Source organism: Spodoptera frugiperda, chromosome 25 (genome assembly GCF_023101765.2).
Source record: "Spodoptera frugiperda isolate SF20-4 chromosome 25, AGI-APGP_CSIRO_Sfru_2.0, whole genome shotgun sequence".
NCBI lineage: Eukaryota > Metazoa > Arthropoda > Insecta > Lepidoptera > Noctuidae > Spodoptera > Spodoptera frugiperda.
This window is the reverse complement of record NC_064236.1, coordinates 15,092,974-15,110,748: the sequence shown is the minus strand read 5'-3', so window position 1 is coordinate 15,110,748 and position 17,775 is coordinate 15,092,974. Positions and strand designations below refer to the sequence as shown.

Sequence of the window (17,775 nt, the reverse complement as noted above, 5' to 3'; positions counted from 1 at the left end):
AATTTCAAGAAACAGCCATTTTGGATTTACATTTTGACAACACCATCGGATTTGCCACCCTTGCAAACCTAGAAATCGAATCCCATGACCAAAAGTAAAAAATTTCAAGCACCAGCCATAATGGATTTACATTTTGACAACTCCATCGGATTTACCACCCTTTAAAACCTAGAAAACGAAATGAATAATGAAAAGTTAACAATTTCGACCAGCGGCCATCTTAGATTTACATTTTGACAACACCATCGGATGGGCCGCCTTTGAAAATCTAGAAAACGAAATCAATGACCAAAAGTAGAAAATTTCAAGCACCAGCCATTATGGATTTACATTTTGACAGCACCATCGGATTTACCACCCTTTAAAACCTGGAAAACGAAATCAATTACCAAAAGTAGAAAATTGCAAGCAACAGCCATTTTGGATTTACATTGTGACGACACCATCGGATTTACCACCCTTTAAAACCTAGAAATCGAATCCCATGACCAAAAGTAAAAAATTTCAAGCACCAGCTATTATGGATTTACATTTTGACAACTCCATCGGATTTACCACCCTTTAAAACCTAGAGAGATGGGAGTGCCCGAACATCTCGTTCGCCTTATTCGTAACCTCTACGTGAACAACCGCTCCTTCGTAAGAATCGATACCGACTGGTCTGATGTATTCGTCACAAAGAAGGGAGTTCGACAAGGTTGCATACTCCAGTTCTGTTTAATATCTATGGAGAGTACATAATCCGCAAAACAGTCGAGAACTGGGAGGGAGGTTTTCCGATAGGAGGGAAGCGCATATGTAACCTTAGGTATGCCGACGACACTGTCCTTTTAACAACATCCATGGAGGATATGCGACTACTTCTGCAGAAACTGGAGGCGGAGAGCTTGAATCTAGGTCTAGCCATCAATAGGAGCAAAACTAAACTTATGATAGTAGACCGTGCTCAGAAGTTAGCTGATATTGATGACATTGGTGTAGACGTCGTCCAAAATTACATCTACTTAGGCTCCCAAATATGTAACGATGGCAGTTGCGAGCCGGAAATAAGGAGACGTATAGCTATGGCCAAGGACGCTATGACCCGCCTTAATGGGCTGTGGAAGAATAGGGGCATCACCAACACAACCAAAATGCGCCTGGTGAGAGCATTGATTTTCCCAATATTCCTGTACGGCGTGGAAACATGGACCATCAAAGCAAGAGAGAGGCAAAGGATTGACGCATTCGAAATGTGGTGCTGGAGGCGGATGCTGAGAATTCCGTGGACTGCCAAACGCACAAATGTGTCAATCCTTTCACAGCTTAAAATCAAGGAGCGTCTCTCAGCAACGTGCTATCAGCGTGTGCTGAGCTACTTTGGCCACATAATGAGACGCGAAGACGACAGCCTCGAGAAATTGGTCATTGTTGGAAACACGGAGGGCAAAAGATCCAGAGGCCGCTCGCCGACAAGATGGTCTGACCAGCTCAAGACCACGAAAGCAACAAAGTTTTATGGCGTCGTTAGCATAGCATCAGACAGAAGCCGATGGAGACAATTCGTGCGCGCCAGAATCACCCACCATGACCACGATCTTCAGACATGAAGGACCGACCAGAGAGAGAGAAAACCTAGAAAACGAAATAAATTGCCAAAAGTAGAAAATTTCAAGCAACAGCCATTTTGGATTTACATTTTGCCAACACCATCGGATTTACCACCCTTTAAAACCTAGAGAACGAAATCAATTACCAAAAGTAGAAAATTTCAAGCAACAGCCATTTTGGATTAACATTTTGACAACACCATCGGATTTGCCACCCTTGAAAACCTAGAAAACGAAATCAATTACCAAAAGTAGAAAATTTCAAGCAACAGCCATTTTGGATTTACATTTTGACAACACCATCGGATTTGCCGCCCTTGAAAACCTAGAAAACGAAATCAATTACCAAAAGTAGAAAATTTCAAGCACCAGCCATTATGGATTTACATTTTGACAACACCATCGGATTTACCACCCTTTAAAACCTAGAAAACGAAATCAATTACCAAAAGTAGAAAATTGCAAGCAACAGCCATTTTGGATTTACATTTTGACAACACCATCGGATTTGCCGCCCTTGAAAACCTAGAAAACGAAATCAATTACCAAAAGTAGAAAATTTCAAGCAACAGCCATTTTGGATTTACATTTTGACAACACCATCGGATTTACCACCCTTTAAAACCTAGAGAACGAAATCAATTACCAAAAGTAGAAAATTTCAAGCAACATCCATTTTGGATTTACATTTTGACAACACCATCGGATTTACCACCCTTTAAAACCTAGAAAACGAAATGAATGATGAAAAGTTAACAATTTCGAGCAGCGGCCATCTTAGATTTACATTTTGACAACACCATCGGATTTGCCGCCCTTGAAAACCTAGAAAACGAAATCAATTACCAAAAGTAGAAAATTTCAAGCAACAGCCATTTTGGATTTACATTTTGACAACACCATCGGATTTACCACCCTTTAAAACCTGGAAAACGAAATCAATTACCAAAAGTAGAAAATTTCAAGCAACAGCCATTTTGGATTTACATTTTGACAACACCATCGGATTTACCACCCTTTAAAACCTAGAAAACGAAATGAATGATGAAAAGTTAACAATTTCGAGCAGCGGCCATCTTAGATTTACATTTTGACAACACCATCGGATGGGCCGCCTTTGAAAATCTAGAAAACGAAATCAATGACCAAAAGTAGAAAATTGCAAGCAACAGCCATTTTGGATTTACATTTTGACAACACCATCGGATTTGCCGCCCTTGAAAACCTAGAAAACGAAATCAATTACCAAAAGTAGAAAATTTCAAGCACCAGCCATTATGGATTTACATTTTGACAACACCATCGGATTTACCACCCTTTAAAACCTAGAAAACGAAATCAATAATGAAAAGTTAACAATTTCGAGCAGCGGCCAATTTAGATTTACATTTTGACAACATCATCGAATTTGCCGCCCTTGAAAACCTAGAAAACGAAATCAATTACCAAAAGTAAAAAATTTCAAGCACCAGCCATAATGGATTTACATTTTGACAACTCCATCGGATTTGCATTCCTTCAAAACCTAGAAAATGTAAATCTATGACGAAATGTTGAAAATTTCAATACCCCAAAGCAGCGTCTAGCGTACCGCAAAATTAAATTTGTGCGTTAGTGTATAATACTTCTCGGGATAAAAAGTACCCAATGTTATGCCCAAGATAATAAAGTACAATTATACCAAGTTTTATCGATATCGAAACAGTTAATTTTGTATGATGCGTGAACATACAGACAGACAGACAAGTATATATAGATTTAACTTTAAAACGAACATTTTATCAAGTTAAAATAATATACTTCAAAATCAACGTACCCCATCTTTATCAGACTGGTCTAGGAGATGGGAGTGAACGGAATGCAGAAGTTCAATTGTCTGGGTGTACCCAGACATGGCGGCCAGGTGCAATGGATTGCGTCCATTGTGATCTCTGTGCAGCAATGCACCACGGTTCAGCAGTAAATGCACGACCCTCGTGTGACCTTCACGAGAGGCGATGTGGAGCGGTGTCAGCCCCTCGCCATCGCTCTCGTTGATGATGAACGTTCCTTTATCGGAGTCGAGCAGCTGGCAAGCGGTGTGATAGCGGCCGTATCTGTAATCATGAAATGTTTAATCAGTTGGATGTTTAGATTTCTTATTAATGATCTAGGACCAGCGCTTGGTTACTATTTCGTCTGGTGGAAAATAATTATGTATCGTGCGCAGGAGCATGGAGTGCGGGTGGTTTGTCGATTAATCAGCCTACAATACTCGGGTCTTAAAGGAATTCAAGTATACCTTTCGCAAAATTCAAATGATGCGGTTACGCCAAAAACCGAATTGTCTATCGAAAGATCTTTTCAAGGTATACCGAGTTTTATTCAGCCCGTTTTCACTGGGAGATAGGTTGTCATTAAGGCTGGCTTAGCTACCTATTTTAGGCATACGGCTTTTTGTGCATTTGAGCCAGCTTAAAAAACCTGACAAAATTATGATTAGTGCAATCTGCATACGTTACCTTATCGACACTAGACTAGAATTCATAAATAATAGAAATCGATGTATCGGAACTAGGATTCTTATTAGCTTTAGCATATCCCTCGGTCGGAATCTCATCAGGATTGTTGTTCTTTTTCACATAAAGGTTGCGTAAGATCTCATAGACCTCTGTCTTCTGGATAAAGATGTCTGACAAATTCTTCGTGCAAACCTAGAGAGGGAATCATCTAGACGAGAAGGTGCCAGAAACACTTTTTCTTTCTTTATCTATATGCAAAGTCCCGTGAGAAGTGGTGGAAGTGAGGGCAAAAGTTCGATTCAACAAAAGAAAAGCAGAAGGTTTTCAGATCAATTCCTTTTTTGTATTGCATATTCACTAGTTTGGAAGAGATTTGGACAGTTTCGTATTTAGAGGTAAGAAAGAAAAAATAAGTTCAATCTATTGAGTTTGATCGAGATACATAAAAACAACCGTTTGTTGATTTAACCACTAATCCTACTTAATTGGAAACCTTACGTACCTGGCAGCAAAGTGCAAGGGACTCTCATTGTTGTTGTTCTTCAAGTTGATGCAAGCGCCAAGACGGATGAGGTTCTCCAGAGATCTAATGTGACCTTCACGGCTGGCATAGTGGAGGGGTGAGCAGCCAGCGCTGTCTTTTTCGTTCAGAAGCTGTGCAAGGCTCCTCTCACAGCGATTCTGTAACGTGGACTGTTTAGTGGAACATGGTGTCATGAAATTCGGTTAGTGAGTACACAGGCGTAGTAAATTATGCAAAATAAGATCTAAAAGCTGTTTAAAAATATGAAATGTGTTAGAATAACTATTGAATGCAGGATTAAAGTTGAGTAAGATTAATTGTGCAACTAATTTAAAGATTAGATTAAAATATTGTTAGAAAACATGCAAAAAGTGTTTCAAATATAAATGGTTTCAATTATAATACCAAAGAAACGCATATACAATTTAGTTTACATTGGCTCAAAAAATATTAGTGTAAAAAGCTAAAATACCAGAAAACTGTAATTAAAAAGTATATTAAGCAAGTAATGGTTATGTAGTCAGCTAAATTTTACAAAAGAAACAGCAAAAATATTAATTAATTAAGTAAAAACAAATAAACCCACCAATTCAAACAATAAATCTTTAAAATATTTTTATTAAAATTTGTAGCATTTGGATATTATGTTAAGAAGACGGGATAATATATGTATTCAGAATAGATAATGCATCTATACCCAATAGAGATGATGAGGAGGTATGAAAGGACATCAACCAAAATGGGCTAGAGTTTTGAACAGCTGTATTGAGAAAAAGAAGTTCACAAATAATTTAATAATAATATTTAATGAATTTTGATTTCTATTCGGGAGTGTAAATATAAATAATATTAAATAAGAATAAAAACAGTTTTGTAATTGATTATTGTTATTATTGGTGACACTGCCATGACAACAGTTTTGTGACAGTTCTTTTTCGTATTATATTGTGAATATTATTTCGATTTTGGCTACTTTTGACGACTGTGAATTCTAGTGTTTTCTATCCGATGACCCCGGCTCACTCTTAGACTCAGTACCCGCTCAAACGTTAACCCTGGCAACGAAGCTGCTTAACATGACGACGATCCCGTAAACTTGGACTTTCCGATTTTGCCTAGTGAATCTATATATTGTGTCAATTGTGGAGCTGAAATCACTCACAGGAGAAGACACAATGTTAATCTTGTGGAAGTGCAGCGAGTTATACTGCAATGGATCGCACCACAAGTGGTGGGTCATTAAGTAAGTAAGTGTAAGTGGTTGCTGCGCTCATATCATGTCTGTGATATGGTATTTAAGTTGGGCAAGGCATGAAAATGTAACTCCACCAGCTCAGTTTCTAGAAAATGTTTTGTTAACATTATGAAAATGAATAGTTTCACAAATAAACGATTTATTTTAAAGTGTTGAAGTTTTTTCATATATTATGTTTAATTATTAATTTGATACAAAGTTTCTTATCTATACGTTTTCTTTGTACTGTAAGCCGCTCAATAAAGTAAAAAATAGTACAATATTTTCATGTTCATGTTCAAGCCCAAACGCCATACAAAGTGGTTGATGTCCTTTAAAAATCTATTTAGTCCGTCAGTTAGGTTGATAAAAAATCACTAGAAACGTACTTATTTATTTTATGATATAAGATAACACTATTTAGATAAAACGAATCAAAGTTTAGAAGTGAGAGCAAATACGTGATTTGTACAAATAAAATGTACCTAGACGTGACGTCACGCGATATTTCAAATCGATATATCTATACACATACATTACCTTTTTTTTCTAATTAACGTACAAAAATGCTATAACCACAAATATAAATGTCATTATTACTAAGTTATTATGTAAGATACTTGAGAACTTTAATAAGTTATCCAGTTCGGTCAATCGTTCTAACTTTGTGGAAGGTAATGGATACTGCGAAGGATTGGTTATGTAAGGTTAAGTCATCCTATCCCCAATGGATTAACCCAATCAAGCGGGTTCTTCGTTACTTGATAACATAGTAATTCAGAAAGGTAACTTTAACTGCGTGGCGGACATTTTTTCAAACGGTAGGAAGGTTGATTGAGGAAAAGTGCTGGATTAATCTATCTTGTATCAAGTAAAATAATATCTTTTGTCAAAATGTAGTGATCAACGAACAAATTAGGAAGGAAACTATAATTCATAGAATATATTACTCTTTTGTATGTAATTCAACCTGTGGACAGAGCCAAGTTGATTAAATAGAAAGAAAAATCGAACAACATTCATAATCACGAATAAAATATCACACGGACATAAAGTTACAAAAAGTGGTATGAGAACTGACCTTGCACGTGGCTGCGAACTCCTCGAGCCTGCCTCCGTTCATCACGACAAGATGGAGCACGTTCCTGGAGTTTATATCTTTGAGCTCGATGTCAGCGCCCAGACGAATCTGAAAAATTTATCGAATCCTTGAAAAATTGGTCTGTAAAATGATATTATTTAACGAAATTATCAAATTGTCTTATGGTTGAATTGATATCAAGAAGATTTTTTTAAGTATATAATAAAATTTTATATGTAGTAACCCTATATGTACTTTAAGTTTTCGCATGCCTACTGAAGGCGAAATGTGTTTAGCTACATAATTCCTGTTATCACCATTTTTGTACATATTTCGGCGAATATTATTAAACAAGTGAAGTTTTTCTCGTAAAGCTTAATAATCATATATTTTTTTTATAATTGATGTGTCAATGTTTGCCCACTATCTCGCCTGGTGGTAAGCAATGATGCGGCCTACGATAAAACACGTCTGTCCATATGATAAGCAACCTATTCAGTAGTCGGGCGTTGAAGACATTCAAGTTATACCTATACTCAAGAAACATAGACTCTGGCAAAATATTCCACTCCTTAGCAGTTCGTACAAGGAAATTAAATTACTTACTCTATGCAGCTCCCAATCAGAATTAAGGCGTTTATGGCAAAAAGTTTCTAAAGTATAATTGGTTGAAGCGTGCCGATACTCTGATACCGGTTTCAAAAATAGATTTTCCTCGGATTTATTGTTTTTAATTTGTCGAGGTAGCCTACACGTTTATTGCGAATATAATTATGTACATTTTACGCGATTGGTCTCACCACACACACCACACATATTAACGGTTGATCTACACTGCTATGACATTTTTTCACTTACTATTTATAATTAAATACTCAGAAATAGTGTTTTCACGCTTTATTTCCCACTTAATTAAGATCAAGTGTTTGACGCACCCACACTTTGTCAGTTGTATAAAAGGTCCATATTCCTAATGTGTAACGAAAGGTACGAATACAAGCGTGGGAGTGTTAAAATGACAATACTATTATTGAACTGTATCATAGTATTTTTAATATTATTATTATACCAATAACACGTTTCTGTATTACCAGACTCCAGGATCGCTTCAATTATGTATTGATATGAATTATGTGTATCAAATCTCGAATGATACTTTAGAATGTTGAACGGTAAGCATAAGCATCTGTGTAGATGCTTCCTAAAGGTAAGCGACCACAGGCCCACATCGTACGCACTCCGTATGACGTCATCATATTGTAGTCCTTACGATGCGAATCTGTGGACGCTTACCGTAAATGACACTTGATTAGATCAATGACGTGGGAGCGGGATTGCAACATTTTTTTCTGGTATATCGAGAGTACATCTACAATTTACAATTATTGTATTAAATTAAAATTGAAATAAATGAAAACAAAATTCTTGACGACGTTGGTAAGAAAACATCTAAACCAACTTCATTTTATCGGTAAGAAAACTCATAAACTCCTGCAACCGTGTTTTTGGCAAGTTTGGAAGCAAAATGTATGCGAAACGTGCTTACCATTCGTTTCCGTGGATCTAATAACAAATGACGAACATTGCGGAGCGCGGGGCATGTCTAACCGAATGCAACGATCATTTGTTAGAATTGAGAAGTGTCACCGATGCCACATTTGTCGACTGTTCAGTAGCTACACCTATACTACAGACTCAATAAGCGGATGTTATATGGATATACACTACCACCATTTGGGTTTTGGACTTACTTTTTCATTAAAAAAAAATCCTCTACAAATTAAGGGAAAATTATTCGTTTTACAACGAATTACTCTCATTTTAAGTAAATGAATTGCCTTTCATACGCCATAGGTTTCCTAGTAAGAAAATAATATAATTGTATACGAATATATTATTATTCAGGTACCTAATAAAGAAATGTAAAATAAAAACCGCTACTTGCTCCGGTCCTTTGCTCGCGCGTACATACATGATTGGCTATATGGTGACGGGAGAAGACGGTAACAGGACTAAACTTTGGACAGATACTAGGCATCAGTGCTCTCTGATAAATATGATTGCTTAGCGTGAAAAATATATTGCAAATCTAAAAGTAGTGGAAGCTTATTGTCCAACACTCTCATGGGCTGTAGATGAGAATGACGATGATTATCACTATCACACTGAATTTTATTGGTATATCCTATTGAAGCATACCATTTTATTGCACCCATCCAAAACATAGATCACTTAATAAATAACAGTTTACAATAACTTTGTGTTATTATTGCAAGTTCTGTTAGAATATTAATTTTGAAATGGCGAGATTTCAGGTACCGAACAATTTTCACATAGTAACATAGTTGATTGTGACATTGTATAGAGATTGTAGTATTGAACCGCCCACATGAGTACAATGTCAAAAGGATAAAAGGGAAAACAGTTATTTTTAGACACCAACCCTTACTATTACTATCGAAAATTATGAATACTTTGGAATCTTATTATTCGTAATAAATAAATCTTGCGACGAACTATTTCTCCACGCAGGAAAACCTTTGGCATGAATGATAATACGTCATCATAAAAAAACACCACCATCCACAAAAATGCCGCCAACACACTTAATACTTCTTTGGCGTTGCGATTGCCTACGAACGACGACTCCGATAACGAATTATTCAAGTGATATGTCTGCTCACCTATTGACGACCTATTTCAAATCGGTAAGTTAAAAAACAAATATTTTTTAACTTACCAAGGTCTGCACAGTCCTCCATCCGGCCCTGGAAGCAGCTAGCAGCAGCGGCGACCTGCGCTCCTTATCCAGAGGGTTGATGTCAGAACCCTCGTTGATTAGATAGTTCACGATGTCAGGATGGTCGAACATCGCAGCGCAGTGCACCGGCGTCATCTTCTGAACATCGCAAGACGTCAGGCAAGCCAGCTTCTCCGTCGGCTGCATGGTGAACATGAGCTTCACTATCTCAAGGGCACCCTGGAACATGAATGCCAAAACTTGTAATAAAGTCCAACAAAAAATAAATACAGTTAACATTATTAAAGATCGTCATTTACCTGAGCGCAAGCCAGATGGACTGGTGTAGACAGATCATACTGCTGCGTAGATATCTTTGCTCCGGATTTCAGGCAAAGTTCGACGGCTTTGATATCTCCTCCATGCACGGCAGAGTGCAGGGGCACATTGCCCTCGTTATCGTACAAGGATATCATTGATTCTCTGGTGCAACCTTTAGACTCTCCCCACTGGAGGAATACCTCCATAGTCCGCGAGGACGCGTTCTTAGCAGCCTCGTGGATGGGATAGTACCCGTTGTTACAAGCTCTCTTGCATTCAGCGCCTAAGTCTGTTATCTGTGTCGATTTAAACTAGCATAAATATAAAAATGTTTTGGTAACGCTGTTGGGCAATTAAGCTAATTATGTAAAAAAAATTATAAACTCAATTTTGAAACAAGTTCCTCATGATTTAGAAAGTTACAAAAGTTTAAAACAAAGCCTCTTTTACTTGTCAAAGGCGCGGCCAATTCTGTTGTTTTATTTCATAAGGATAGTGTATAATACGTTACCAATATCTTGGCACAGATGTCGTGGTCATGTATGGCAGCAAAGTGCAGCGCTGTGCGGCCGTGCTCGCCACCAAGCTCTACGTTGAATTGGTCTTTATACTTCGCGAAGGTTTGAAGGACTGAAACCTGAGTGAGAGAAGATACGTTATTAACCGTTATGATAACTATCATGGAAATAAAAAAAACCCTATTATATGGGGCTCATAACGTAATTGGTGAAAATTGGCGACTGTATTAAATACGTGCATCGCTGTTATTCCTCGAAATAAAACTTGATATTATGTTTATAAGAATGCTGTGGAAGTCATTGAGTGTGCTAAGAAATGCATAAGAAAACAAGTATCTCAATATAATGCAGTAGAACATTTATATTCTCGAGTGTCATGTTCCATAAAAGAACTAACCTCAAACCTTCACATAATCTTGCTGATAGTGAGCGCTGCTTTTATCTAAGTAAACGGGAAAACAGGTTTGTAATAAAAACTTACCCTATTCAACTCTGTAGCAAGATGAAGAGCACCTTGGCTCTTGTCGTTCAAAATGTTGGTATCGACGCGACTGAAAACAAAAGATCGTGTGATTAAAATATGAAAAGTTTATCGTATATACTCGTAGTAAAAATCTAAATCACAGTATAAAAATTTCTAAGATATTTTAGAAGATCTGCTTATACTACTTCTGTGCACTAATCGTTCCAATGTATAACATCTAAAGAAAAAAAAAACGCAATAGAAAGTCGAACAGTGAACTCTTAACGACTAAATACCTCCGGAGGATGCTCCGTGGAGGAGCTAAACATATGTCGAGTGGTATATTTGCATGTCAAGAGGGTGTTTTTATGATGCACCTCTGCTGCATGAATGAGCATTAAATTGCGTGAAGGCGGTGCTGCACACCGCATGTTAAAAAATACATCCATAATCGGAATTAAAACTAAAAATCTAAGGTATTGTGAGTATAGAATGGATTTCCGCAAATAAACGCCTGGTTATATAGATAACAATAGCTTTAGAAAACTCTTACTCATCAAAATCACTGAATACCAGAAAGGATGCAGAAAACCTTTGACGTCATAGTAGTTCTAGATATCTACACTAAAATTTTGAGAGGCCAGCACTCATATAAAACCAGGTTAATTATGTTATGGACAGGACGCGGCCACACCACACCGCTGACCGGAATTTGCCAGGCAAATTTGATAAGTCCGAAATTGACCCACTAGTTACAGTGACCTAACTGTGTCCACGTAAATGTCAGGGAGCAATAGTGCAAGGACGCAATATATTATGATCTTTTAAATTTTTGGGAATATTGTTGGCATAAAAACAAATCCTAATCCAAGAAATACGTTCCGAAAAATGATTGGAAAGTGTCTTTAGACAATCCCATCCCATCAAAAACATCCTGTAAAAAACCCAAGTCTCGCAGCTCAGTCTTTCTACCGTCAAAAGTTGTGAGATCCATGTAATACCAAGTCGGTTAATATATATACACCCGTATTCACAAACGATACTATGCGGTCTCTTAGTGCGCGCGAGCGCACAGGGCCCCTAAATCTAATTCATAAACAATACTTGAGTGACAGCTGGTACTATGCGTCCTTCAAAATGAACGCACAGCTAAAGTAGCCTGCCAGCTGTTTTAAGCAACGCATAGCCATTGTCAATGGCAATAGATGTCACAAGGTTTATTTCTTGTTAGAGAAATATAAGTATTTTTCGGACAGACAGACAGTTGTGTTTACGGATCCCGATTTTGTTATTGTATCCATATTTGTGAATATAAAACCAACACAAATATTAACAAAATTGTTCTTGGATACCGGTAACTATTTATATTTTGACGTTGTTGTATGACAACTCAAAATTGTTCTTGGTTACCGGTAACTGTTTATGTTTTGACGTTGTTGTATGACAACCCAAAATTGTTCTTGGTTACCGGTAACTGTTTATGTTTTGACGTTGTTGTATGACAACTGATATGAACGTCAAGCAGCGACGTGAAATACGCAACATACGAGAACCAATCACAGAGCTCTATTCAACGCTACGGGTTTGCTTAGACAAGGGTCGCTTAAGTATCGTTTATGAATTGAAAGGCTTGCCAGATGTTACGCAGTGAGAAATGCCTTACTTCGCAGAGCGTTGCTACTTCACTGAGGAAAGTATCGTTTGTGAATACGGGTGTTAGTGTCTACTTGAAGGACCTTCTGTCTTAAATTATTACATAAGTTATTATCATGCCAATATTAAAAATATTTAACGTTTTAAACAAATAGATCGACTTGGACATCGCTTGATTTGATTATTAGTATGTATCACACTACACAGCACGACGGGCCAGCGACCAACAGGAACGAGAGTTTCAATCGCGTGAGGCGCGAGAGACTAAAGAATCTAATATAATATTGTAATATTCATTTTGTTTTCATGCGATGTCCAAGTCGATCTATTTGTTTAAAACGTTAAATATTTTTAATATTGGCATGATAATAACTTATGTAATAATTTAAGACAGAAGGTCCTTCAAGTAGACACTAAATAGATTAACCGACTTGGTATTACATGGATCTCACAACTTTTGACGGTAGAAAGACTGAGCTGCGAGACTTGGGTTTTTTACAGGATGTTTTTGATGGGATCTCACTTCTTTTTGTAGAGCCTTTCTTTTTGATACCATCTACTTCTAACGAATTTTGTTAAAGGTCTTATGATATTTTCTTATTTTTATATGTAGTCTTCCTCTTTTTCTTTTCCGGTACTACTTCTTGAGCTTCAGCCACAGTTTTTCTCAAAGCCCACTCCCTGTCTCTATGGGCTTTTCTCGGAGGCTTTGATGTCTCAATTTTTGACAAGTCTGGACGGTAAATACTTCTTAATCTGTTGTATTCACAAATTGATGATTCCTGCGCTTTAATACTTCCAAAGTTGACATTAATGAGATGTAAACCGCCCAGACTTGTAACTCTCGAAAGTGCCACGTAAGCTTGACCGGATGTGAACACTGCAGAACCTATATCCATCAGCGCATTACTTAGGCTTAGGCCCTGACTTTTATGTATAGTTATAGCATAGGCTATACATATGGGAAATTGTTCGCGATGAACATTAGATTTTCGTACTTCAAGACATGTCCAATCATGTGTTTTTCATTACGTCGACCATTTTACAAGTAATAATGTTGTTCAGTTTCATGGGCTAAACACACCCTTACCCACCCTATACCCCCTCCCTTGCCTCATATGGTAGGTACCTATCTACACCTATTAAATTTATAACCACCACCAACCACCAACTGCATAAATAACTTTGTAATCCCATATATTTATATGGGATTACAAAGTTATTGATCAACTGCATAAATAACTTTGTAATCCCATATATTTATATGGGATTACAAAGTTATTGATGCAGTTGGTGTATTTGGAAAACTGGACCGAAATTACAAAATATTTAAGTTTTCCCATGATTAAGACACTAAACTCTATATGTATTCCAAATATGAAGCTTCTAAGTCTGCTAGAAGTGCCTTGGACTTTTGATGATCGGTGAGTCAGTGAGTGACAAAATTTTGAAACTTTAACAAGTTGTCATTCTTAAACTACTGGTTCAAATTGACTGAAATTTTAAATATTCCGTGTTTATACAATGCCGGATTAGTTACTGAAGATTCAGGTTTCTTGCTTTATCCACAACCGAATTATAGGGGGTCGAAAAAGGCCCGAATTGCTTCGAGAAAAGGATGGTACGGCCGTGCCGCTTTTTTTTGCTCGACTTGGCGGGGGCACTGCCGTGCCCCCAGATAAATTGTCACGGTGATCAACGAATGATCAACGAATGATATGATTCGTTGTAAATATGGTTTGTAAGTAAACAAAGTAATTATTTTTGATAAACATTACACGACATATAAAGGCAAAGTAAACAGCAATTTCTCGCTACTAATGACAAAAAGGCAGTCCCAAGGCATTTGTGAAAAAGCTCACCTAACAAAGATTTATCAGTATTTTAACCGCAAAATGATTTATTATGTGCTTACTACAATTTGACCTTGAGGCTACTTATTTTTATGTTGCAGATGCTACGTTTGTCGTACATACTACATCGTGCATGATAATTTCAGTGAAACACTTAATAATTGAGAAGTGTAGGACTGTTACTGCATCCACTACCAAACATCTCGTCATTAGGCTTAGTCTTATAAACTGAATAGAGAATAATATGTTTCATAAACAAAATCTCTCGATCAATTTCGATCATGGTGGCCAGTCTATCTATTTAGACTAGCTCACTACACAGGAGATATTATAGTGCAAAAGTGTGTGGATGTTACATATAGCATACCTTGATAGTCTATTTAATCGTTCATAAATTAAATGTGGGAAAACCATGCTTCGGCACGAATGGGCCGGCTCGACCGGAGTGATACCCGGCCTCACCGAAAACCGGCGTGAAACAAGGCTTGCCTTGTGTGAGTGGGGTTACCCTCCGGTAACCCCACCTCCTCGGGCCTCTACCCGATTCCCCCTTCCCAATCTTCCCAATCCCCGATTCCCCAAAAACCCTTAAATTTCTAACCCCCAAAATGCCGGCAACGCACTTGTAATGGTGTTTCAAGTGTCCATGCGCGTTTACCGGCGTTGTTCCATAAAAAAAAAAATAGAATACTATAAATGTGACTTACTGTTGAAGCAAAAACTCGATAGCATCCAAAGCAACGTTTTCAACGGCGATGTGCAGCGGGGTGTTACCAAAGTTGTCTTTAGCGTTCAAGTCTGAAACAAACAATATAATTACATTGAGAAAGATAAAAATACATCCTTTATCGACATCGCTCTCGTTCCTAAGTAATGTGAGTATTAGATTGAAATCATTTTGGGTCAATCAGCACAAATCTGCTACAAGTTGACTTACTGATGACTTGATATTAACTAATTTTCTATTGGATTAAAATTTTAAATAACATATGCCTGTGAAACCGGATAGTTTAAAAACTAACAATATTTTTTGCACTGTTAATCGAATTACATTAATATTTCGAGAAGCTGCCTCAATGTATGCAGCCCATACCATTACCATTAGTTCACCCTGCAACAATGACGCGGGTGTCCTATCTATATCATTTTATGTCAATGTCCTTTCCAATTCAAAATAGCATATAAGCATATAATAAGTTTTACATTAGTATATAGGAGACCTTACTTATTCTCGTCTTTTAAAAATGAATGCCTGTACTTCTGTTCTTGTTAGAACTATTTAGAACTTTCTTAATCTGGCTATGATCGACATAAATCGTCGTATAAGGTCACCAATCTAGAACGAGGGTCTAAAATTACAGCAAAACTTACAAATTCTGCATATAAATGACGACATTAACAATTAAAATGATTTATCGGTACTATGAAAGGCAAAGGCCCACACTACTTCAAGCTGCAGACTTATTTGAATAAATAATGAAGACTTTCTGCTGAATTCGGTTTTACCATTTATTTAAAATAGGGATAAATTCTAGTTTTGTTCGTTGTTTATATATATTACCAGATGTGTTTCCCACGATTTTATCCGAGTAGAATAATTACTTCTGACAGAACTTAAAATAAGTAAAATATTTTTTCTTAAATACAAATAGTCTAAGTTGCTCTTTAGTACATTAGCTACCTTACAATAAAAGTCCCGTCAAAATTGGTACAACCATTTCCGAAATTATCCGGAACAGTCAGAGCGACAAACAAAAATTAAAAAAAAAATAATGCACTAATTTTCTCGATCATCGAGCGCTTGCGCCGTCCTTAGCCCGGGCGTCGCGATTACCCTGCGTCGGCGATGTCAGAGTTCAATTATCAACAGGGGATTACGCGGATTGTTTCGACTTTTGTACAGTTTCAGACATTCACGGTAGTACTCGAAACATCATATGATCAGATTTTAGAAGGTGGGATCATAAGTTCTTGTATAGACAAGAACTTATGATCCGACCTTCTAAAATCTGTAATAAGCCTACTCAATTTACGTAACTAGCTCTACTTGTTTGCCTAAAAAGAACTTTTAAATCTGGTCTCCTACTAGTTGGAATCCTGTGACACCAAAATGAACCGGCTGGATTGACACAGATCCTTCGGTCGGTCAGATAATTGAGTTTCTCTGCCACGTAACCCTGTGTCGGCCTTTTTACGAAACTGGCAACCCAATATAGGACGTAACGAGATAAAAAGGCAATACAGCCTTGATCTAGTTCGCCTGTTCTAGCACACTATCAAAGTTCAATATTTCAACTTTGTGTTGGTAATCAACCGCAGTGCTCTATCTACATTGTTGATGTTGGAAAGTGCACTCAGGGAGCTATGATGATATCACAGGAGTTTGTTAGTTGTTGCAGCGGCAGTTGAGTAGTTATAATCTCTACTCCCTCTAGTTAAATACTACCTTCATGTAAAGGAAATATGGGCTCTATTGCCTATCATTTAAAAGTGGTTCAAAACATCTCATGGATTGATAATAGTACGCTAGTTTGGTCAACGATTGTCATTATGAGCAAGAATTTGCCACACCTTTTTGTTCTTGAAAAGTTCTCGTAAATCTATGTATAATATGTTTTATCCTTATACTTAGTAGGCAGAAGTTGTTTACAAAATGATTCCAAAAGACAAAACAGATATATCTAGATGTTTGGTTGTCCACTGTTATTGTGCAACGAAGTGTAAATAAATAACTCAGCTTTTATTTATGTGAGCATTTTGGTTAACAGTGGGCGTAATTCCAGAGACCATGTTATTACTTGACCAAAACCTAAATATCAAACTTTGCTGGCCCATGGTGGATATTGATTATTAATTGAACAAGTCCATTTTAATTAACTTGCCGTGTAGTGCAATCAGGCAGCCGGGTATATGAGGTACATTATATTATCGTATAAAGTAAGGCTGTCCTGTTTACAGCTCGACTCAGGAGTAGGTCTCGGGACTGGTACTCGTCGGTTTCAAATCTGATCCCTGGGCCATGCAACCAATAGGTTGAAGAAGAAGAAGGAAGAAGAGAGTATGAAAATATGTGCACTAAGTGTGGCAATAAGCGAAATGGGAAGATTAATGTGCATGTGCGTTTCCTGCAATTACCAACTTCTGCTGGGTGAGTAATAGAATAAGAAGCCTTATTGTAACCCTGTAAATGTCAGGCGTGGAGATTCTGGCAATCCCCCCTAAAGAAAGAGACATTTGTTTAGCTGGCTGATGATGAGTGCCGCATATCCGGACAGGACAAAAAACAAAGTAAGGCGTTG

General features: G+C 37.3%; 1 protein-coding gene across 9 annotated transcripts in view; it reads right to left on the bottom strand.

Moving 5' to 3' along the window:
- The window catches only part of LOC118267897 (transient receptor potential cation channel subfamily A member 1), a 186,039-nt gene that overhangs the window by 15,572 nt on the left and 152,692 nt on the right, over positions 1-17,775 (bottom strand). For 7 of the 9 annotated variants that reach the window (XM_050703947.1, XM_035582156.2, XM_035582170.2 and 4 more), the window contains 8 exons: positions 15,184-15,274; positions 10,989-11,058; positions 10,501-10,626; positions 9,989-10,285; positions 9,669-9,908; positions 6,929-7,036; positions 4,593-4,771; positions 3,406-3,685 (listed from right to left, as the gene is read on the bottom strand). In XM_050703947.1, coding sequence (XP_050559904.1) covers positions 3,406-3,685; positions 4,593-4,771; positions 6,929-7,036; positions 9,669-9,908; positions 9,989-10,285; positions 10,501-10,626; positions 10,989-11,058; positions 15,184-15,274 — 1,391 coding nt within the window. Of the gene's footprint in view, positions 1-3,405; positions 3,686-4,592; positions 4,784-6,928; positions 7,037-9,668; positions 9,909-9,988; positions 10,286-10,500; positions 10,627-10,988; positions 11,059-15,183; positions 15,275-17,775 lie in introns of all 9 variants that reach the window. The other 2 variants (XM_035582162.2, XM_035582178.2) reach the window with 1 other exon arrangement.